Consider the following 21,745-nt stretch of genomic DNA (forward strand, 5'->3'; position numbering starts at 1 on the left):
AATTTTTTCTCTTTGTATGCTTTCTTCCGTTTTAGCGATGATATGCAGTTTTGCATTGTATTTTTGTTTTATTTTTTTTTTTCTCAACTAAAATAGCCAAACGTTTCGGAAAATAAATAAATAAATTTTGTTTATTCAAAACCAGTTTATTCGGGATTGTTTTATTTTCAACATATACGCAACGCAGAAAAGCGCCAAAGGACAAAGCGAGAGAGAGAGAGAGAGAGAGAGAGAGAGAGAGTTTTTTTTATATGATAAATCGCTTTATTTTTGTAATTTGTGTACGTGTATCTTTTTGTACAATATAATAATAATAATAATAATAATAGTAATAAGAAGTAATATAGCAATAGTAACAATTACAATAGTAGTAGCGTAGTAGTATTATGATATAGTAGAGAGATAATATAATAGAGTAGCAGTAGCTTGAGAGAAGTGACAATGAGATGTATAGCAAAGACGGTAAAAAAGGATAGAAATGGATTACCACCGTAGCAGCATCCATCATCCGTCTGAAATTGATCGTTTGAAACAACAATCAGCTTGATTATAATGGCAAAGGTGTGGCGACCTGGTTGGGCGTTTTCCGGTTTTTATCCCGGGAATAGATGGCCACAGATGTGTTGTCACTCATATAGGCGTTTCTCTCCAACGTCGCTACTGACCTACGCTCGATAGTTTCGGAAAACGTTAATGAGAGACTGAGTGCAGTGATGATCATCACTTCGAGAGAGAGAACTGTTGAAATACGCTTCTTTTTTCCAATATCTGTACATGCCGAGATAAACGAGAAATTTTTTTACTCCTCTTCCTCCTCCTCCTCCTCCTCCTCCTCCTCTTCCTCCTCTTCTTCTTCCTCTTCCTCCTCCTCCTCCTCCTCTTCCTCTTCCTCCTCGCCTTCCTCCTTCTCTCCGCCTCCTTCTTCTTCCTCTTCTTCTTCGAATTGCGGCTCCTCCAGGTCGTCGTCGGCGGCGGCCTTCACGTCTTCCTCGCCCTCCGGGGACTCGGGATCGCCAGGTTTCTTGCCCGGTCGCTCGCCGAACCACTTAGGTAACTTCGCTGTTATTCGCGAGAGATAAAATGGTTATTGATCAATGTGTGATAGACATCTACACGTTGCCATACCTTTTTGTATATTAGCAAAAACTGCACGTCGCAACACGAAAATTTAACAAATTTTTCATACGTTTGTGTCATGATAAGTGTGTTCGTATTTAAAAAAACAAATAAATCTTTAACAAAAGTGGGCAAAAACACTTGTTTCTGTTTTATTAAATCAATTTTGCGCATCACTTCGGCGCCTCGAGAACCACCTCCGAGAGTTCTTCCGAACTCTTTCCTGTACTTCCGGTGGCAATTCTCGAAGTCCCGAAAGTGAAGATCATACGTACTCTTCTGACGACCCATAAACTGTTCCTTCTGTTGCGCCCACTGTTTCTCTAAGATCTCCTTCTGCTGTTCGGTCAGACCCTGAAACATCAACGGACAGAATGGCATGCTAGGAGTTATTCTCACACATCGGGCATCTTCGTCTTCGAGGGGGGAAGGGGAAGAAAAAGACCCTTTTTCTTCGTATTCTGTAGTTTTTCGTGGCTCTCGTAAAATTCGGCTCTCTATAGCGAAGTTAGGGTTGGGGGTTTTCCTCATAAGATCGTTTCGAAGTGGGTAGCTAAGCGATCTTCAGCGCTTCGTTTCCGGAGGTTCAGAAGATACACAAAGGATTTTGTTTTACAATCTTACCCAAATAAAAAACCCAAATCTCGGACATTGTAGAACCTGAACTGATACTGACTGAACAATACAATACACAATTGAAACAACGTAAGGGAGTGACAAGATAACAAATGTTTCGACAACATTACTGGGGGAGGAGCGGGGAAATTATGTTCGTGGTGGTAATTGCTCTCGCGGTCTCTCCCATGCTGATGGTGCGCGTGAGATAAAAAAAAATGAAAGACACGCTGACGGTGTGTGCACACAAAAATACGCTAGACCCGTGCTCTTTTTGTACATCAGCGAAACAACACAGCAACAACTTGGTTTTGACAGCTGCCTCTCGGTCGTTTAGTCAACGAGTAATATGTACAAATTATTAGAAACACGATAATTGACGATGATGAGAATCTGAGGGATGCAATCCAGCAAAAAACGACAAAAGCGAAAAAAAAAAACGGGGGCATGTAATAACGACAGAGGGATCGACACGAGAGATTGGACTCACTTTTGGAGCGCTTCATAAATTGTTCTGATCTCTGTTTCCACGTTTTCTCGGTGATCTCCGCTAAGAGCGTGTCGTAACCCTGTGATTTAATCGACACATGCTCACTATTTTGTTTTTGTTTTTTTATTTTTTTATTTTTTTTTTAGGTAGTTTTGTTATCGCATTCGTATATCTTATTTTGCGCGTGTGGATTTTTATCACGTGTAGGTTTTTCTTTTGTTACATCGTGTCGAAAATTTCTCGCGTTCCCACACGTGTACACGTTGTGTGTGTGTGTGTATTTTATTTTACACTCCACCGTTTTCGTTTATTTCTTTTGTTCCACAGTTGGACAAACGTTGACAAAGCTATCTCGATCGTTTAGTCGAGAAAGTAAAAACATAAAAAAAGAAAAAAAAACACGAGTATCATCGCGTTACGTTTCGCGTGACCTTTTAATCGAGATAAAGATAACACTTGTTACTTCAGAAAAAAATTTGCGCTACAAAAGCGGTTTCAATTTAAAGAAAAAAAAAAAACTACAAAGAGAGAAGAGGAAACTATCTCTCTCGTTGTGCGCAACTTAAACCCTGATCGAATAAAATAAAATGTTCCCTCCCCACGCATGTCGCGACCTGCGGAAAGAGTTTTGTCGCGCGTTTTTTTTTTTTTTCAGAGAAGTAAATAAAATATCTGTACTTACACCCTCGAAAAGTTTCTTCTTGTCGTCGTAGGACCTGGTATCGACGCGACGTTCGTACTTGGACGCGACTTGAATTTTCGGCTGTAAACAAGCGATTCGATTAAACGTCATTTATCTCTTAATTTTCCCCCTGCCCCCGTTTCTTCTAAACGTAAATTACGTACGGGATATTTGCCAGTTAAAGCCTCGGGGTCGAGACCCTTCTTCAGAGCTTTGTGCCTTAGTTGCTGCTTTTGACGTTCCTTCAGCTCTTTAAGCTAAGATAAAACGGTAATATCGATTTATCAATGTAGCTTGAAAAACAACAGCGACTATAATTACACTACCACAAGCGATCCATTCCCCAAACAAATCACGCTCGACGTGTTTTCTTTCCGTTTACGCGAAGTTACGTAATAAAAAAAAAAAATTATACCAACTACGCATATATAATAAAAAAAAACATATAAAGCGCACTTGGTTTTTTACTAACTTCATAATTCAAAAGAAAAAATATTGCAACACAAACGAATTTTTCCCTCGCGGGAAAATCTTACATCGTAGTCCTGACGCTTTTGCCGCTCCTCCAGATCGTACTTTTCAGTTTCGAGTTTGACTATTGCCTCCCACAATTCGGTGGCCTTAGTACGTAGCTTGTCAATGTTCAGATTTTCGATTTCCAGAGGCTTGATGCGGATGCTGAGAGAGATTTTCTTTTCCTCCTCGAGCTGCTCTTTCGTCTTGTTGCGCTCGAGTTGCGCCGATGTAAGATTGCCCTGTAATAACGTTTAAGATACATTCAAAGACGTCAAATCAAATTGTCGCAAGACGGATACAAACACGGAAGCAGCACGTCCGCTACTCACCGCAAGATCCTTCTTGGTAATGGTGAAGTTTGGACCCTTTGCTTTGCTCTGGTCTTTCATCGCTTGCATCATAGCTTGTCGCTTCTTTTCCGATTCCTCCAAGCGCCTTGATGCGAGCAAAAATATATTATTATATACGTTTGGGAGAACGCAAGGAAGTGTTTGTTCAAGCAATAGCTAACAACACGCATACCTTCTCTTCTCTTCGATGTCACGTTGTTTTTTCTCCTCTGAAAACGGTCAAACAAGTTCGATCAAGTTCTTTCTGGGTTTTTTCCTAAAAAAAAAAAAGAAAAAAAAAAGAGAGAAAGAAAATTGCCGAGAGACGTTTACCAATTTCACGCTGGCGACGCTCTTCCTCCTCCTTCTTCTTCTGAGCCAATCTCTTCTCCTCGTCCGCGCGAGTGACTTTGCGCTTTGCTTGTTTCTCCTGAAAACAACGTTTTCTTCAGACATTGACGTCTTCAGACGTTACACAAAAAGAGAATAACATAAGTACAAACATGTGTGTCAAATGTATCAAATATATAAATAAAATTAAATTAAATTAAAAAAAATACAAGATAAGAAAAATGTCGTACCTTTAATCTCTTCAACTCCTCCTCTTCCTTGGCTCTCTGTTTTCGCCATTCCGCTATGTATTCTTTGAGCTGTTCGTCGAGGTCACTTCTTTTTTGTTCTTGTCTCTGAATTTTTCAACAACGTTCCATTAGTCACGTCATTTGTGCGCAATTACGATTAGGTCAGTAATTTCAATATCGTGCCCCAAGCAACTCCCAATGCGCGGAAAACAAACGAGCAAAGGCAAAAAAAAAAAAAACAGTTTTACTTATCTTTACAAATAAATCGACTACGTAGAAGAAAAGCAAAGAAATTGTGCTTGTGTAGCGCAAAGAGAGTTGCGTGGGTACTGCTCGACACCGTTTTCGCGTACACACCGGTCGAGTTCACACTCACCTTCATAAACTCGATATTCTCGCCAGATTCCCTGAAGAAGGCCGGAAAAGAAAAGTAACTCTCTTTAGATTACGACGGCTGAGCCTTCCGTTCTCTGAAAGATCTCGAGAGATCCTTCAGAAACTCCGTGTGTGTGTGTGCGGACGCGATTCTTTTTTTACGCACGTCCACATCTCTCATTTCCCCACCTTATTTATCACAACTTACAACTCCATCCAACATTCTCTCTCTCCAACAGCGCACATTATTCACAAACGCCGCTTGTATACACGCACACACACACACGCACACACACACAGACAACACATTGGGCGGAACAATCAGACAGATAGATAAACATCGGACGGATGAAACAGAAAGAGTGAGAAAAAAAATCAGCGGTACAAGGAGAAGAAAACAAAAGAGGAGGAAACGCGTGTGAAGGGAGAGGGAAGAGAAAAAAAAAAGAAAGAGAGAGAGAAGAAACACAAAAAAAATGCAGATAGAAAGGCGAGTAAGGTGCAAGCGTGTAGAAAGAAGAAATCAAGGTGCGCACCGCAGCGAATCTGCAGGAAGAAGGCATTAGATCAGAGGAGTCCCATATAACTGTCTTGGATGAGTTACTTCAATTACGTGGATTTGAGTGATCAGAAGAGACGTGAAAAAGACACGGAGTAACACGGACAAACGGGTGTATCGAAATGATTAAGAAACTTTGAGAAATATTTTTAACTCTCGCGCGATTTCTTTTTTGAACAAAATGGAAATTAAATTCATCAGAACGCAATTTCGCAAAAGTCGCTCGAAACATGAGGAAAATTATGTGAGAGAGAAAGAGAGAAAGAGAGAGAAAGAAAGAAAGAAAGAGAGAGAGAGAGAGTGAGAGAGACAGAGAAATCAATATCTTTGTATAAACAATTTTTATACTGATAAAAAATATATTTAATATATTTTATCAGAATACACAAACGTGTGTTACGGTATTTTCTGTACGTACAATGGGATTGGCCGGGATGTTGGGGTATTACATGATTACTGCTTGCAAGTCGATCAATCATGGCGCAAGGTCAATTTAATTAATAGAGGGGAAAAAAAATCAAGAGAAAGAGAGAGAAAGAGAGAGAGAGAGACACAAATAAACGACAGAGAGTCGATGTGTAATAAGGACATCATGACACATCACTTTCGACGTGAAACAACAGATGTGATTATGTACAATTCGTTAATATCGTTATTAATCAGAGAAACAAAAAAAAAAGACACGCGAAGATGCGAACAAGATGTAAAAAAAAAACAAAATGTAATACGAGGGGGGGGAAAGAGCTTCGAGAACACTGACAAGTGAATTATATTAGACATGTCGCTCTGACAGAAGTGAGATCCTGAAAACGTCTCGTTGTCGTCGCTTTCGCGACGAATTACGCGCATTTGGTGCCGCGTAATGTGAAACTCTTTTTCCGCGAAGTTGCGATCGAACGAAAACGCAACCCGAGCAGGGTTGCAATTTTACACACGAGCGGAATCAAATTACTCGGTGACAAAATATTGTATTTTGCGATTTTCCGTGACAGAAAACAATTTGCGCGAGCTAAATAATTAAATAAAAATCGCATTACGCGGCCGCATGAGAGCCGACCGTTGACGATGATCGCATCAGGGCGTGGTACGGTTTTGAGCATACGTCGGCCTTAGAATAAACCGCGTTACGTTGTTGTGCGTATACATTTATGAACGTCTGGCAGGCTCCCAAACGGCTCAGGTATCGTAACACGTTGGCATTATGCAATCGCCAGCGTAAAATATTTTATAATATTTGAGGAACTAGCGTTATTCACACGTTCGCGCGCGTTGCCATTTTCAGAAACCAGAAGACACGCCGATCCGATATTCGCGCGCATTTTCTCAAACGACACAGGGCCAACGATCGCGCGTCTTATCTCATCTCGTCTCGCCGCCCCATATTTCTCGTAAACAAGAAATTTCCCTCGTCTCGCGCACAGATAGGCAATTGGCAGATTTACAGCGCGAATGTTTAAATTTAACGCGCGACATCCTGTGAAACGACCCACCCGAAACGCGCGTTTTCTTCAATCTCATTCCTGTCATGTAACGCAAATTTCAAGATTGTAAATCTTGGCCGGTTTCACAGACGTCGGACAGATTGACACATTCTGGAAACTTTTTTACAGACTCCAAAAGATTTGACATCGCGCGTTTATTCGCGTCGCGCGAAAATCTTTGCGGCTTCTCTCATAGAAAGTGTTTCAATTTTTAGAAATTTGAAAATATAAAAACAAAGAATATACCTTTTTCTTCATTCGGAAGAATCTCTTTCTTTGTTTATTTAAAAAAAAATCCGTCCGTTTCCCTAAGAAACAAGGAAACCGATTCAATCGACGTCAGGGAAACCAGCTCGAGGGGGCGAGGGAGGAACGAAAGAACGTAGCCTGCAAGAACAGGGGGGGGGAGGGGTTGTATTATTGACGTGTAAACACCTCGATATTTTCAACTTACTTTTGGGACGCTCTACCCCTATAAAAAAAAAGAAAGTATAGATTCATTAATAAAGTCGTGTGTGTGATTATCATTTCGCTTACATAAGACTGCACAAAGCTCTGCACGCGCGTAATTAATTATGTATGTAAAATTATAAATTGGTATCGCTCGTCTCCAAAAATTGCATCTTCCTTTTTTTTTTTTTTTTTTTATGCAAACTAAAATCCATGTCTCGTGAAAACGATGATCGATTGTTTTTTTTTTAGGCGCTTATTGCGAGCGTGTACACTGCCTGAGATGAATTTTGCACTTTCAATCAAGCGATTTGTCGTTTTCTTCGGAGATCTCGTAGCTTTGCATAACTGGTTTGTTTGTTTTTTGTTTTTTTTTTTTTCGTTGTCCAGTTGCTGTGTAGTGCGAACAACAGAGGCTGATTAGGCGACAGAGACACGACAAGATATAGACACGAGGGAATCATAGAGCGGGTGAGATCTTTTTGCTGTAATCGTGTGTGTAACGTGTGAGAGACAGAGTGTGTGATGTGTGGTGGGTCCACAGTTTGTGTAATGTTTCCGTGTGTATAATGGTGAACATGTCGTGTGCGACTTCACATGTGGAAGTTCACATTGTGTGCGTGTATCGTCTGTACACAAAAAAAGCGTCATAGCGTTGTTGCCTTTCATTTTATCGTTTAACCATCGATGCAAAAAAAACAAAAAAAACAGCGACACGACACACGACAGTAAGACGTTGAGAAGACAGCGAATACACCGAAGAGCGGGGAAGGGCGGGGGGGGGGGCAAAAAATATACTTTTTTCCAAAACCTGAAACGCGCGCGACACCGAAAAAGAAAAATATATCGCAGGAAATCGCTTCGATATATCGCTGATATGGAAGCCATTTCGTGGCAGCATTCTTTTTTTGTAAAAATTATCCCTTTTTTTAATCCATCATGTACTGTTTAACTGAAGAAGAAGGAGAAGAAGAAAAAGATGATAGGACAAAAAAAGAAAATAGAAGAAAAATGAGAAAAATCGAAAAAAGAGGTGGAAGAAAAAAAGAGAGGAGCGAAAAAAAAAGAGAAAGAGTAAGAGAGTGAAAGAGAGAGAGAGAGAGAGAGAGAGAGCCAGCAAATGTGTCGCTATACAAAAATCTACGTAAAAATTAACAACTGCGGCGGCGGCGGCGGCGGCGGCGGCGGCACAACGCATGTGAGATGAAGAAAACAAAGTAAAAAGAGTGTACAACAGATAGAGAACGGACGAACAATTATTATACAGCGATGACAAAAGACAGAACAGTGATTAGACAACGGAAGTAAAAAAAAAATAAATAAATAAAAGAAAAGACAATATTAAAAAAAACGACATTGACGAGATATAATGCGTACACCATTTATTTTGCCGAAAAAAAAAATTAGAGAAGGCTTTTTTGTCGTGTGTAAAACTTACTCGGTCTTCTTCTCCGGCTGCCTTTGATTTTCGACAATTTTTGCATTGTATTGTACCGCGCGGGGGTCGATTAGCCGACGACAAGTGATGGTGGTGGTTGGTTTGATTGATTGATTGATTGGTTGGTTGATTGATTTGTGTGTTGTATGTGGAGATACACACAGACAGAGAGAGATAGGGAGTGAATAAACAAACAAAGAAAAAAAACGGAGTTCGTAAATCAAAGAAAGAACAGAAACACCTTCCGTGTGTATGTAATCTCAGCGATTCGGGACTACTCGCTACTTCCTTCGTGCATTTCTACATTTTTTACATTATATTCTACGTCTACATCGATTTTGTTTAATTTTTTTATTCGTCAACTTGTGTAAATCGAAAAACGCAATGTCAATGTAAAAACAAAAAAAAGAAATAAATAAATGCGGGGATGAAAAATTATTCTAACACTAAAATTCTTGCACGTTAAAACGATATTAAATTAAAAAAATATTGCGGATCACATCAGATTTTTTCTGGAAAGTAACACGTCCCGTAGATACATCTTACGAATCCGCGCGTTGCTTAACATACATTCTCGCGACACAAAATCTCTTACAGATCTCCTGGTTAATGCTAAAAAACTATATTTGTATCTCTAATTGGTGAAAAAAAAAATTCGCAGCGCGAGATCTGAATTTCGCTACGCGCCCTCGTAGTAGCTACATTTTACGCTCGCACAGTAACAAGCCTCAGAAACTTACTTCCTGAAATGAAAAAAAAAATAATACAGATTTTTTTTTTGACGAACGTCAGAAGGATAAAACATATCTCAGAAGCGGGATCTGAGGAAACTTGAACGTAATAGGAAAAAACACTTACACTTCTTCGACTTCCTCCTCCTCGCTGCAAAAGAAAAAACGGAAAAAAAGTCTAGTTAGTCAGGGTGTTGGACACAAGGGTGGGCGATTTTTTTTCAAATCGTACAAACAAACAGAGTTTACCCGAGGGGGGTAAAGGGGGAAAAGGGGTGCACTTGCAAAATCAGAGAGGGTGCACACTTTCAGAGGGGAGTTGTTCAAAGCGCGTTTGCTTCTACTTCAAGCAAATTTCTTGCGAGTACATAGTTTTCGTGTGCTTGGTATCGTGATGATGAGTGTGCGAGTTCTTACATCACAGGTTTTAATCATCTTTAAATAATTTATGTGCGAATTTAAAAGAGAAAAAAATTGTTCGTTTGTTGAAATTATATGAAGTTAAGACATAAAAAAAAAAATAAAAAGTCAAGTACTTGTACGAGGTCATCGGTAATTGAATCAACGAAATTTTTTAACTTTGTTTGAGATTCTGTTAAAGAGCTTGATCGCGGGCGCGACCAGTATGTAAAAACGTAATAGACAAGGGAATTCGACATTTGAGACAACACAGTTAGACAAGATTGTGATGGTGTGCAGAACGACACATTGGGAACACGACGAAGCCAACGGATAACTGTCTGACCTTACGTTTATATTTACTTTTTTGTTCGGACGAATAATTTACGTAATGTTCACAACGATCCTGCCTATCGTTGTCTTTGACAAAAAAAATCTGAAAATTCTCACTGACACTCTGATATTCTCGCATTCTGATTCATCTCGGAGAACAGCGATATCACATAGAAAAAATTAATTATTATATAAAACACGTACTTTGAAAGTTATGCAAGTTCTCGTGGGATTAACAAATTTGTCACAAGAATGAAGATATAATTAAAAGATTAATACGAGAGAGTCAAAATTTGAGACTGGTTAAAAATTTTCCATCCTCTCCTTCTCATTTGATTTTCAGAGACTCGCTTAATTAATTTTAAATCGCGCGATGTCTCAAATGTTGGACTTGCACCGATTTCAAAATAAACGCGATGAAATATTTTACGGATAACGAAATAATGTAGAAGTCGATCGATAAACTGATCTTCAGAAAGATGGAAATTAATTAATATGTTACTAAGTGTTTTTTTTTTTGCTTAATCACTTACGAGTATTGGTCCTCGTCGTCCGACATGTTGGCGGCTATTTAAAGTGCTGCAACACAAAAATAAGATGTATCGGTTATGAAATGTACAAAATGGACGCGCGACACACAAGAATCAAATGACGCGAGAGACGCACACACATTCCTCGATATTAAAATTCTACAAAAAACTTGAAAAAAAAATCACGTTGATTTCGTAAAAAAAAAACTGTACGTGGCACAAAAAAACACTGCACTTGCAATTTCCGCGAACAAAAAAACTTAATTAATTTGTTCCGCACGTATTGCAATGTTCTATTTTATTTGCAAATTATTACATTACAAACTTTGTGAATGTAAAAAAAAAACAAATTCTCTTCTCTCCCTCAATATCTTCAAACCCGACGAAAAGCGCAATCAATTTTCCTCGCACTCAATACGCCATATCTCACAATTCAGCAAGACAACACGTGTGTGCAATCACATCAAATAATACGTCAAAGTAGTCAATTCACGAATAACGCGATTAATTTCTCTCTGGTTTCGATTACTCACACAATCGCTTGCAAAATTGCTAGAAAACGAAGGAAACGATCATAGAGGATTGCGAGGAGAGTCTGAACGGTTGTGAGTACGTGATGATGTGAAGAAGAGAAGAAGAAGAGCGGAAGAAGAGGTCGACAAAAAAGGAAGACGAGATTGTGTCGGCGTGATATAACGAGGTGCGGACACACGCAAAAGCGATCGAAAAAAAATGAAAAAATGCAAGCACCTTAGCAAGCGGAGATAGATAGAGAGAAACGAGAAGAAAGCCGAAGTTGAATGGACCGGGTTAGGGCGCGCCGACGCGTTTTCGAAGTAATCCGATACTTCGAGGCGGGAAAGAGAAAATGCCAGTTTGCTAACCCTGGCCGCAAGCTCGGCGTTGCAAGCTCTATAAGGAGCAGTCCCCTTCTCTTCTTCTCGTCGCTCTAATTTTAGAGGTAACAACATGCTCGCTCATTCCTTTATTTTCTTCTTTTCGTTTCTCTCTTCTCCCGATTCTTTTTTTTTTTCTCTCCTCTCTCGCGAGCAATTTCGAACAATCGGCAAAAGTCGGAATCTCGCGTCTCGACGCAATTACATATTTGCAATATTCGGAGAAGACAACAAATTTACGCTATGCAGAACGAAAAACCCCGATGATTTTTTACGAATTTTTGCACAAATACGTCAACGTTTACATTATCTTACACGTTTATCTCTCTCCGATTGTTTTTATGTTTTTACTTTATATTCTCGAATGATTCACACGTCATATATTGCGTCATCTCGCCATTTATACCAAAGGCCAGAACTTCCTCACACCAATAAGCGAATTTCTTTTTGGTAACCAATAAAACGAAATCGCGAGCAGACACACGGTATATTTATAAAGAGTTTTTACTGGAACATTTATCTTTGAGGCAGAGACAGAAGTAATACATTTCTCAGAAGAGACAGCGGAAAAGAATATTTACAGTACGAAAAACTAACAATCTAATAAAAAAAACATTGCTAACAAATTTGCAACGCTCCTCTAAAGAAAAACTACTTGATTTAACAACTTCTCGATAGCGTCTCTGCTCGCTCGAAATGCAAAATTTCTTATTGACAAAATTTTTCACCGTAATTCTTGGAAATAAATTTGTTTATTTTGTTATTTTTGTTTTTTTTTTTTTATTTCATGCGCGCGCACACACGATTACACGAGAGAACACATAGAGACACAATTCACCCTCGCAGATTTTTTAGAATTGACCGAATAGAGACGAGGGGCGTTCGACACGGCAAAACAACAGAAGAGACAGAGAGAGAGAGAGAGAGAGAAAGAGAGAAAAGAGAGAAGATACAAAAATCATTAACACAGAATGCAAAAAAATGTGAAAACTTACACTCGGCTGGTGTCAATGCGTGAGAGAGAGAGTGTGTGTGTGTGTGTGTGAATGTGTGGATGTGTGAGTGTATGACGAGGACACGAGGATGTATATTGGATTTTTTACGAGGGTGGCCCGCGGACGGAAGACTCTGAGAGAGAGATAGAGAATGCGCGAGGAGATCACACACTTCGCAGACAAACACGCACAGGGAGGAGCCTGAATCCCGGTGGAATGTAGAGTCCGCGACAGCCTGAGCCGCTCTGAGGAGAGATCCGGAAAAGCCGCGACTGGACACTGCAGACGTGGAGAGCCGCGGGCAGCGTGCCCGCTCCGGGTAGTCGCTCTCTTTCTCTCTCTCTCTCTCTCCCTCATCCCTCTCTCACTATTAATAGAGCGCAGATCCGCATCCGTGGACCACGAGAACGAGATACGATTCTGGCTGATACTATTTTCGTGTCTTCTCTCTACCGACGATGGTGATCATCGTCGCTGTAAATATTTCGCGCGTCTCCACACACACACACACGCAACCTCGCGAGTAACGTGCTCGTACGTACTCGCGAATTCTCCGGACGGATTGTTCCAAAAGTAGGCCTGTTGCGTGTTCCCGATGAACGATGAGAAACTAGTCGGTTTAGTCTGTAATATGTCTGGTACAGGCTGAAAAATCTCAGGATTTTGAGATTCTAAACACTTCTCGAAGACGATCAGTAAATCTCATTTTTCACATTTTTCTCATGTGTCTGTGTCACGCGCAAATAATTATACAAATAATACGATCAATGCGCACTTTTCTCTGACACAAAAAAGTTGTCGCAAAAATGATTGAACATTTGTGTTATTGTTTTATTCGCGCCCCCGAGTTTTTCCAACACAGTCGCCCGCAGTGGCGAAAGGGCTTAGCTGGAAGCTATGTTTGGGATCGCGAAGATTGTATCGAATCGCGCGCTGTCTCCTTATGTAGACAGAGAGACGAGAAAGAGATCACGTGGGAGATCTCGCGATAAGATACGCTGCGGTATAAAGTTGCTTTGGTGTTTTACCTCAAAGATATGACGGCGGAACTTGTTTACGCGCGGGATTTACGACTGGAACGACAGGAGCCTTAATGAATGTGTTTCGTCTGGTACATTTTGCACAGTGTTTTATTTGCTTCCAGTAACAAAATAGCGAAGCGATCCAAGTGAAATGATACAAATAGATGGAAATAAACGCGATAAGAGAGTTTCAGGATCAGTCATCGTCAGTTATCTGTTTGGTTTTATAATATTAGGTACGATTGGTCGTTTGAACGGCCTGTCCTTGCCACCGAATCTCAACTGTCCAGATTCCTTTTTGCCACCGAAACCACCTCCTGAAATTGACGCAAGTAATTTGAAACGTTATGAAATAAACGGCGAAAACAAACGCACAGACACGGAAAATCATACCTAGTCTTCTTGGTTTCCAACCCTTCATGGTTCGACCGCATTCGTAGTCGATAAACAAATTGTATCCCTTTAATGTAACATCCGCAGCTCGTCTCAGAACTCTTCTAGCATCGTCTCTGCTCTTCATTTCCACAAAACCGTATCCCTGAGACATTCCGGTCACTATGTCCACTATAACCCTTGCCGAAAGAACATCTCCGTACTTGCTAAAAAACTAGAATATCAAAATTTATTTACGAAACGATCAGTTATGTTTGACGTAAATAAAAAAGCTTTGGAATGAAAATTAATTATTCTCAACAAATTGCACATTACCTCCTTCAAGTCGTGTTTGGTAACTTTGGGACCGAATTTGGCTACGAACAAAGTTCTCTCTGGATTAGACTCCAAATTGCGCGGTGGCTCGTAGTGGCTCGCGATCGCTCTGCTAATGGCCCTGTCGTGGGGTTCGGTGTCCGTCCCGTCAATGCTACCCGCTTGTAAAGGATTGTACTCTTTGGCGTAAGGACTCCAGTTCTTCAACGTATCTTCAGCCTGAAGAATAAAGAAAACATCATCTAAACACTTCAAGACAAAAATTTTTTTCACATTTATATTATTGTTTTTTTACTTTATCAAAAGTTTCGTTATTTAAAAAATATTCTGTTCGAATTAATATTATACTGTGCTTAATATTGTACCATTAATATTGTACTGATCAAATGCACTTACCATGTTTGATACTCGACATTTGTAACACAAAGTAATTGAACGTTTGTTTGTTTTGCTTCTCTCGTTGATTAAAACAGAAACACGTTTATGGTGTTTTCAGTTCTGAGAGACTTTTTAACAACAGTTTTGTTTTCTTTCCGTTTAACATGCCGTCAGCTGTTTGACATCGCACTTCGAGCGATAATCTCGAGGGTTAGGAAATTTGTTCGATATCGATCGAGATATCGAAATGCGAGATATTGAATTGCGATTCTCGATACATCGATCGATCCTTGTCGCGCGAAACACGTGCGACATAACCTGTAAATGTGTGTGCGTGTTTGCTTACTGGCGATTTAATTTGAGATGTTATTATGGCCAAGGTTGTGCAAAAACGTGCGAAAAAGAGAAAAAGCACGAGGGAAGAGCTGGAGTCACTTGATAAAGCGGTACGGTTTTTGCGCACTTGCAAATGTGTGCATAAGTTCATAGTTATTTGTGCACAAATCTATATATAAAATTTTTTCATCATTTATGCAGGAATTAATTAACAAAATATTGCAAGTTGAAGCTCACAATGAACAACTCAAAGTGCTCCTCACGAAGGCCACAGATTCCAAATTAGTGGAGAAAGAAGGAAAGACTGGGAAATCATTTGATTTCTCACAGTAAGTGTATTCTCTTTTTGTTTGTTTTTGTTTTTGTTTTTACTCAATACTTTCCTTGCGGAACAATTCACGGGAGTTTCCAATTGCAGGTGTCACATGAGACACATTCTCTTGAAATTTTACTATCTCGGTTGGGACTATCACGGTTTCACCGTGCAAGAGGATAACATCAACACCATCGAGCATCACTTGTTTACAGCTTTGATAAAAAGTTGTTGTGTAGAGTCACGTGAGAGCGCAAATTATCACCGTTGTGGAAGAACTGACAAAGGGGTCAGCTCGTTCTCCCAGGTGATTTCGTTAGACATACGCAGCAGGCTGGAGCCTGAGAAGCAGGACAACTTGGCGGACGAGTTGCCTTACTGCAAGATATTGAACAGATTGTTGCCAGCGAACATAAGATGCGTAGCGTGGTGTCCGGCATCTCCTAATTTTTCCGCGAGATTTGATTGCAAATACAGAAGATACAAGTATCTCTTTCCAAAAGGCAATCTGAACATAGACGCCATGGACAGAGCTGCGAAATATGTCATAGGCAATCATGATTTTCGCAATATTTGTAAAATGGACGTAGCCAATGGCGTGACAAATTTCACAAGAACCGTGATCGACGCGAAAGTCTCTGTAAGCGATCAGAACACAGAAAAACTCACAGGTATGTTTCTTTAATAATTTTTTTTTTTGCTACTTATTTTATCTCCAATTGAACAGAGGAAAAGATTGTTTTTTCTCTTGCAGGCTACACTATGTGCGAATTAGAAATTACCAGTCAAGCGTTTCTTTGGCATCAAATTCGTTGCCTGATGGGCGTCTTGCTGCTGGTCGGGCGAGGAAAGGAAGAGCCAGAAGTAATTTTGAAACTCTTGGACGTCGAGACTTGTCCGCAGAAACCGCAGTACAACATGGCGCACGAGACGCCGCTAAATCTTTGGTATTGCGATTATGAGGGTGTCGAGTGGTTCGTTGACGAAGATGAATTGGTATGCACCATCAGGACTTTGCAACAAGACTGGACTCTCAATACTGTGAAGTATGTTTATTATGAAAGAAAAAAAAAAAGAAATAATCTTTACATATAATTGTATACATAATTGATCTCGCAAATTTTGCTTCTCGTTTGATATATGCAGGTCTTCAATGATCAAAGCTATGTTAACGCATTTAGAAAATTTGGTCAAGGGCGTAAACACAGATTTTCAGGCGGATTGCCTTCTTCTTGGAATACAATCGAAGGTGTATCAGCCGCTGATGAAACGAGAAATGTGCGGTTAGTATAGAGCAAAAACTGGCCAACATAAATGTTCGTTACCAAAGCCACGACTTAACATCAAACTTGGTCTTCTTAGCTTTCGTTTAAGTCTATTATTAAAATTCTTTCTTTTAAATTCGTTAACTTATCTATAGCATGATCTAACAGTTTTTAGTTATCTCTAAGACATCATACATGCATACAAGTACTGTCCAAAAATTTTAATACATATATATACTACCGTATATATATATATAGTCTACTATAATACAGTTGTGTCTTCAAAATATTCCAACAATCAGATGTAAATTTTTGACTATTCGTCTCCTCGCTACGCTAAAGTACAATATCGCTGTATTTAAAAAACGTTTCTTGAACTTATCATTTGTTTTTTTTTTTTTGTTTTGAAATGTACATTCTATTTTCTTTTATTATCTTTCAACACTATATAAACTTAATCGACTAAGCCTGTCCGAGTTTCGATTCTCTTCGAACTTTCTTATTTCCTTTCTTCGTTTCGTTCTCAAACGAGAAAGATAAAAAAAAAAAAAACAACCGGAAGGAAGAACGCAAGATTAAATTTACGTACTGCATATGTTCGTTGTACTTGTGCGTTGCAATTGTGATTATTTAATCCGTACCGATCGACGCAGTTCCAACGGAGCGAGGATAACTGGTAAAAAATTGAATATGGACGAAAATAATAAAAGAGAAATATCATAAACTTGGACAGGTTTAGACTGAGAATCTGTACAATCTCTACAGGCGCGGTTCATCTCGCCTCGCGTCCCGATTTTCTCTACTAGTTTGAACATTTACCATTAACAAAGTATATGAAAAAAAAAAAAAAGAATGCATGATCGATAACTCGATTTTTTTCCATACAGACAGCTTGGAAAGCAAAATCGAACATTACAAGAGGAAACAAAACTGCGTCACGTAGCATACGCCTATTCTAATCACAGGACTTGTATATAAGTTACACATATGTATCAATACTTTTAAATATACATGGCTTTTACTCTAAGTACTACATATGGCATCTCTCGATTGTTGTTTGCTATATGTACCGTTTTTTTCTTTTTCTTTTTTTATTTATTCAGCCTTGTTTTTCGTCAAAAAGTTTGATGCACTTCATCAAAAGCCCCTTTCCCTCTCCAACCTCGCAAATGTTTTGGCAAGACCATCAAGTTTACGTGAGAATATCCGTTACGACAGAAGAGAATCAACGCTATTCAAAAACAAAAAAAAAATTTACAAATAACGTTGATAGGCCTGTAACAAGACTATACACAAAACCACGAGCGAACCTTCTCGCGAATCTATGCAGATCTAAACAGACAAATGTGTCGAAAGCGATAAGTTTTACACAGTTTTGAAGCTTTATTTCCGTGAGTGAGTTCTAAGCTGCGAACGTAACGTTTGCTGTTACTTTCAACCCTAATCTCACACCGAACCGGCTACGGACGAGCGAGTGTCAGTACAAATCGCTATGGATCTAGTGATAGCTATGAAAAAAAAAAAAAGCCCGGGCGCGCACTAGGCTGTGTTACATATGTGCAATTGTCCTCCCGTCAAGATTAAGACTTGGCGGTTTTGATCTTAAAAAATTCTAACAACAGCAGCTCTTATCTCTTAAACACTGACGTCTTTTAAACATTTATTTACAGAGGATATGAAGCTAATGAAGCTGTTATATGTACACAATCAAATCGGTGAGATTTTACTTCGGGCATCTAAGTGTAATGAAACGTATTTCATCTATCGTACATATAATTTTTTTATCATACTGTTAAATGATAAAAATAAAACAGTGCTGCTAACATGTATGTGTGTGTGACCGCTTTGTGAGCGATTTTAAAAACTGAGAAGACATCAATCGGAGGTTTTCATTTGTTTTCATTTCTATCACAGGACGGCATGCATTTGAACCGAGTGTCAAAGTTGCTCTCTTCCTCCGATGAGTTTTCCTCATTGTTTTTACCCTCGTTATCTTCGTCCTCGTCTTCTTCCAATTCCTCTTGCTCTAAAAGTCGTCTCGCCATTTGTACGGCGTGCCACTCGCGATAGTGACCTTTCCTCTTTGCCTCGAAAGCTCTTCTCCTTTCTGAAGTGAAACACAAAAGTGAAATAAAGATGAGAATTTTTCCATGGAAATCTTTACACAGACAAATTTTTTATATTCTTACCTCTTTCCTCAGGAGTTTCCTCCTCCTCCTCTTCCTCACTGGATTCTTCGAAAATTTTGGGTTTACTACTTCCGGCTAATCTGCATTTCAACAATCAAGTTTGATGCCAAGTTCTTGTATTTCCGTCCCGTGTTATAAATAATTCGAAATAAACACGAAAAATATTTAAATAACATTTACATACTTTGCCGCAATGGTGCTTGCGTCCAACTGATCAAATTCATGTTCATTTTGGAGGCCTTCAAAGTTGTATGGGGTTTTTGGTTCTTCAATTTTCATATGACCGTAATCCTTGTCGGCAGGATGAAGGGTTGCAATGATATTCATTTCGTCCCATGTTGTTTCTTTGCTAGGTCTATTGAAGATCAATATAAAAATAATGAAGAAATACGGATACAATGTTTATGTACATCCAAAAATAGAACGTGGAAATAATAAGTTGACATTTTCATATTATACTTCATATTATACTTCCTAACTTGCGTTAAGAAAAATTTGTGTTTCACACAAATCTTTCAAAGTTTTTCGTTTGAAATAAAATCGGAAACACAAAAATATTTTACACACATTCGGTAAGAATATTCGCAAGATCTACAACGTACAATTGGTATTAAACCTTGTCGCATATGTACATATACGTATATATATATATATATGTACACACATTTTTTTTTGTACTAAATTCGAAGAGCAAATCACAGTGCGTGAACTCATTCGATTGTCACGCGTGCTTGTCCTTATATAAATGTATGTTTACGTTTCGGTCACGCGAGCCGCCTTTGATATTGAGCGACGAACGTGGGCAGAGGAAGATACACGCATCTCTATTTTTACGCGAACACGTCGGAATTCAATTAACGCTCCCTCACCTAGGCGCCTCTGGATTATCAAAACTGCTGGATGTCTTTAGGATTCCCTTGGAAGGCCGTTTTGACAAATTCTCTGCCATTATAAAATGCTGGATTACACACACATACACACGACGACGGTCACTCACGATGCAATTGCATTTTTATCAACGAAATTTCGTTTCTCTTGTCTTTGAATAAACTGTTCGCGAACGTGTCGGTTACTCGATGAACATTTTCACGCGCCCCTCAGCATCAGAAGCGGTCTCTATCAGCCTCTTGTGACAGTCCGATCATCCGGTATGTACATACACAACACACCCTAACGTACAACTCATCTGCATAACCAAAATGGAGTGCACATGTGCAAAATAGTTGCATAGTATCGCCCTCTGAAGCTCCTTTTCCCCCCACTTCTCTCTTTTCTTTGTTCCGTTTCACGCGCCGACAATATTGTGTGCACACCGGAGATTAGATTACACACAAAAATAAAACCTCGAGTGTAGAAACGTAAAAACAGCTGGTTTTATTTATAGTTTAAGCAAATTACAAATTTTATGACAAAAACATCTTAATTAAATATTTTACATTCTTTGTAACGTGCAAACACACGTAATATACAAATTTCACAGAATTGTTTTTTAAGACCTTCATCGTATCAAGGAAAGTGAAGCATTTTTAACATCACCATTTAATTAAATAAAGCATTTTTCAATATCGCCACCTGTAAATGACAAAGTGCTTTTTCCATCCTGAAAAAACACATACAAACATATGATTTTATTAAACACAATTGTGGACACATAAAGAGTATATTTAAGATTGTAATTTTATAAAATACTTTGTGAGACTCACTTCTTTTGAATAATTTCTATCTCATTGTAAGTTTCAGTCAAATTCTTCAACTCTGTATTGACGGCGCAAAGTGCTTCACCATTCGGACCAATTATTTCTGTGATATTTTTCAAGGTGTTCGAGCATCTTGCCAACACTTCCTGAGTGTCTTTCCACCCGTCCTCGGTTTGAGGAAGTATCATGCCGTTACATCGCAACACGTTCAGTGGTTCCAGGAGGGTTTCCAGCTTAGACAGTACATTTTTCAAATTTCTAAACGTTTCGTTCTCTGTAATAATAATAGAAATGTAGATTTCAATTCAACAAAAATGTGTGACCATAAGACAAACAATTTGAATCTTACTGGTGCATTTCGTTACCGCAGCCAATTGCTTGTCTGTTTCTCTTTGTGCCGAGCTCAAGCTCACTATGTCACGTTTCCTTCTGGTGATCTTGATCAGTTTTTCCATGTCCTGATCCATCTCCTGAGCCACAGTGGCCAATTGCGCGGCCATTAGCTGCTTCTTCTCCTCCGTCATCCTCTTCACTATCAAATCCGTCATCATGGCTTGTAGATATTCATCGTACAGAAGTCCGAGTTCCACCTCTTTCTTTTCATCATCAATTTTCTTTTGAATATCTACCGGCAACTGTGACGGCATAATTGACAGTCTGCTCGAAGCAATTTTTTTACTTGGCATTTCTAAAATTCAACGAGACACATCAGTTTCCGACATATCAAACTCTAGTTAGCAAAGATGTAAATTAAAACAAGAAGAAATCTTTACTCGACGCTCGAGTGTCGTTTAATGTCGTGTTTCTGTTTCGAGTGGTTACATTTCTTGAAATAGAGGAATTAAGTAACGTGGTGTCCGACAGTTTTCCCGCAGCCTCTCGTGTTTTAACGGTGAGAGTTCTGGAAGAAAAATTCTTGTGTCAAAAAAATCAAAACATAAAATAAGCTTCGTCGTCAGCCAGTTGGACACTCTTTTAATCAAAACGGTTTACCTTTTATTGTACCCCTTTAAAGCACCTGTTGCTTCTTCCATTTTTTTTTTTTCAATTTTATCTTCAGAGATGGTGGATGTTTTGTTTTTTACTTTATATCGCAAGTTTGCTTCTGTATTTTACGGTTCAAAAACTTTTCGTTCTCCTGCGCTCTGTTCTGTGTTTCTCAGGAAACGCGGTCGCACACACAGATTGAAAGATCGGAACGGGAGAAAAGCGTGGTGGGAGGTCGACCAATCGGAAATAAACGAGCGATTCCGTTCCAATTTTAACAATCCGGGGTTAACGAGGGCGCGGTTCGCGATTATCGAACAACTTTTTGCACGCG

The 21,745-nt window shown here is 39.2% G+C and overlaps 5 protein-coding genes across 10 annotated transcripts; 1 reads left to right on the forward strand and 4 right to left on the reverse strand.

Moving 5' to 3' along the window:
- Positions 1-332: 332 nt before the first annotated feature.
- LOC109859372 (troponin T) lies at positions 333-12,812 on the reverse strand. Of its 6 annotated transcripts, none has more exons than XM_020437578.1 (13): positions 12,708-12,812; positions 10,629-10,674; positions 7,199-7,216; positions 4,706-4,736; positions 4,330-4,434; positions 4,082-4,178; positions 3,942-3,978; positions 3,749-3,854; positions 3,440-3,658; positions 3,068-3,160; positions 2,904-2,984; positions 1,392-1,470; positions 333-1,059 (listed from the first exon to the last, which is right to left on the reverse strand). In XM_020437578.1, exons 2-13 carry the CDS (start codon positions 10,652-10,654, stop codon positions 800-802), a joined length of 1,152 nt encoding a protein of 383 aa, XP_020293167.1. In that variant the 5' UTR covers positions 10,655-10,674; positions 12,708-12,812; the 3' UTR covers positions 333-799. The 6 variants fall into 6 exon arrangements, with proteins under 6 accessions (XP_020293167.1, XP_020293169.1, XP_020293168.1 ...); XM_020437580.1 differs by lacking the exon at positions 1,392-1,470 and adding an exon at positions 2,222-2,300; XM_020437579.1 differs by having other exon boundaries at positions 12,517-12,793.
- An 816-nt stretch (positions 12,813-13,628) lies between these two features.
- On the reverse strand, positions 13,629-14,819 carry LOC109859382 (U11/U12 small nuclear ribonucleoprotein 35 kDa protein-like). The gene is made up of 4 exons (XM_020437607.1): positions 14,643-14,819; positions 14,247-14,465; positions 13,932-14,145; positions 13,629-13,855 (listed from the first exon to the last, which is right to left on the reverse strand). Exons 1-4 carry the CDS (start codon positions 14,643-14,645, stop codon positions 13,749-13,751), a joined length of 543 nt encoding a protein of 180 aa, XP_020293196.1. The 5' UTR covers positions 14,646-14,819; the 3' UTR covers positions 13,629-13,748.
- Positions 14,820-14,936: 117 nt separating this feature from the next.
- LOC109859398 (tRNA pseudouridine(38/39) synthase) lies at positions 14,937-18,064 on the forward strand. Its single transcript, XM_020437636.1, has 6 exons — positions 14,937-15,070; positions 15,162-15,289; positions 15,379-15,944; positions 16,028-16,319; positions 16,420-16,556; positions 17,426-18,064. Exons 1-6 carry the CDS (start codon positions 14,996-14,998, stop codon positions 17,479-17,481), a joined length of 1,254 nt encoding a protein of 417 aa, XP_020293225.1. The 5' UTR covers positions 14,937-14,995; the 3' UTR covers positions 17,482-18,064.
- On the reverse strand, positions 16,923-19,921 carry LOC109859401 (protein phosphatase inhibitor 2-like). The gene is made up of 4 exons (XM_020437641.1): positions 19,597-19,921; positions 18,912-19,082; positions 18,728-18,807; positions 16,923-18,645 (listed from the first exon to the last, which is right to left on the reverse strand). The coding sequence occupies exons 1-4, from the start codon at positions 19,674-19,676 to the stop codon at positions 18,428-18,430; spliced, it is 549 nt and encodes a 182-aa protein (XP_020293230.1). The 5' UTR covers positions 19,677-19,921; the 3' UTR covers positions 16,923-18,427.
- Positions 19,922-20,076: 155 nt separating this feature from the next.
- Positions 20,077-21,687, reverse strand: LOC109859399. The gene is made up of 5 exons (XM_020437637.1): positions 21,418-21,687; positions 21,198-21,325; positions 20,774-21,112; positions 20,431-20,698; positions 20,077-20,327 (listed from the first exon to the last, which is right to left on the reverse strand). The coding sequence occupies exons 1-5, from the start codon at positions 21,456-21,458 to the stop codon at positions 20,267-20,269; spliced, it is 837 nt and encodes a 278-aa protein (XP_020293226.1). The 5' UTR covers positions 21,459-21,687; the 3' UTR covers positions 20,077-20,266.
- Between the last annotated feature and the right edge of the window lie 58 nt (positions 21,688-21,745).

Source organism: Pseudomyrmex gracilis, unplaced genomic scaffold, assembly GCF_002006095.1.
Source record: "Pseudomyrmex gracilis isolate BER0280 unplaced genomic scaffold, ASM200609v1 scaffold_260, whole genome shotgun sequence".
Classification (NCBI taxonomy): Eukaryota; Metazoa; Arthropoda; class Insecta; order Hymenoptera; family Formicidae; genus Pseudomyrmex; species Pseudomyrmex gracilis.

Coding starts and splice junctions, on each gene's coding strand:
- LOC109859382 (XM_020437607.1), bottom strand. Junction 14,146..14,246: donor CCAAACACGACTTGAAGGAG/GTAATGTGCAAT, acceptor TTGATATTCTAG/TTTTTTAGCAAGTACGGAGA. Junction 13,856..13,931: donor TTGGAAACCAAGAAGACTAG/GTATGATTTTCC, acceptor CGTCAATTTCAG/GAGGTGGTTTCGGTGGCAAA.
- LOC109859372 (XM_020437578.1), bottom strand. CDS start 10,654: ATGTCGGACGACGAGGACCAATACTC. Junction 3,659..3,748: donor TTACCAAGAAGGATCTTGCG/GTGAGTAGCGGA, acceptor ACGTTATTACAG/GGCAATCTTACATCGGCGCA. Junction 2,985..3,067: donor CTTTAACTGGCAAATATCCC/GTACGTAATTTA, acceptor GCTTGTTTACAG/CCGAAAATTCAAGTCGCGTC.
- LOC109859401 (XM_020437641.1), bottom strand. CDS start 19,676: ATGGCAGAGAATTTGTCAAAACGGCCTTCCAAGGGAATCCTAAAGACA. Junction 19,083..19,596: donor GATAATCCAGAGGCGCCTAG/GTGAGGGAGCGT, acceptor GATCTTCAATAG/ACCTAGCAAAGAAACAACAT. Junction 18,808..18,911: donor GCAAGCACCATTGCGGCAAA/GTATGTAAATGT, acceptor GTTGAAATGCAG/ATTAGCCGGAAGTAGTAAAC.
- LOC109859398 (XM_020437636.1), top strand. CDS start 14,996: ATGGCCAAGGTTGTGCAAAAACGTGCGAAAAAGAGAAAAAGCACGAGG. Junction 15,071..15,161: donor TGGAGTCACTTGATAAAGCG/GTACGGTTTTTG, acceptor TCATTTATGCAG/GAATTAATTAACAAAATATT. Junction 16,557..17,425: donor GATGAAACGAGAAATGTGCG/GTTAGTATAGAG, acceptor TTTTCCATACAG/ACAGCTTGGAAAGCAAAATC.
- LOC109859399 (XM_020437637.1), bottom strand. CDS start 21,458: ATGGAAGAAGCAACAGGTGCTTTAAAGGGGTACAATAAAAG. Junction 21,326..21,417: donor TTAAAGGGGTACAATAAAAG/GTAAACCGTTTT, acceptor TTTTTCTTCCAG/AACTCTCACCGTTAAAACAC. Junction 20,699..20,773: donor TGCGGTAACGAAATGCACCA/GTAAGATTCAAA, acceptor TTATTATTACAG/AGAACGAAACGTTTAGAAAT.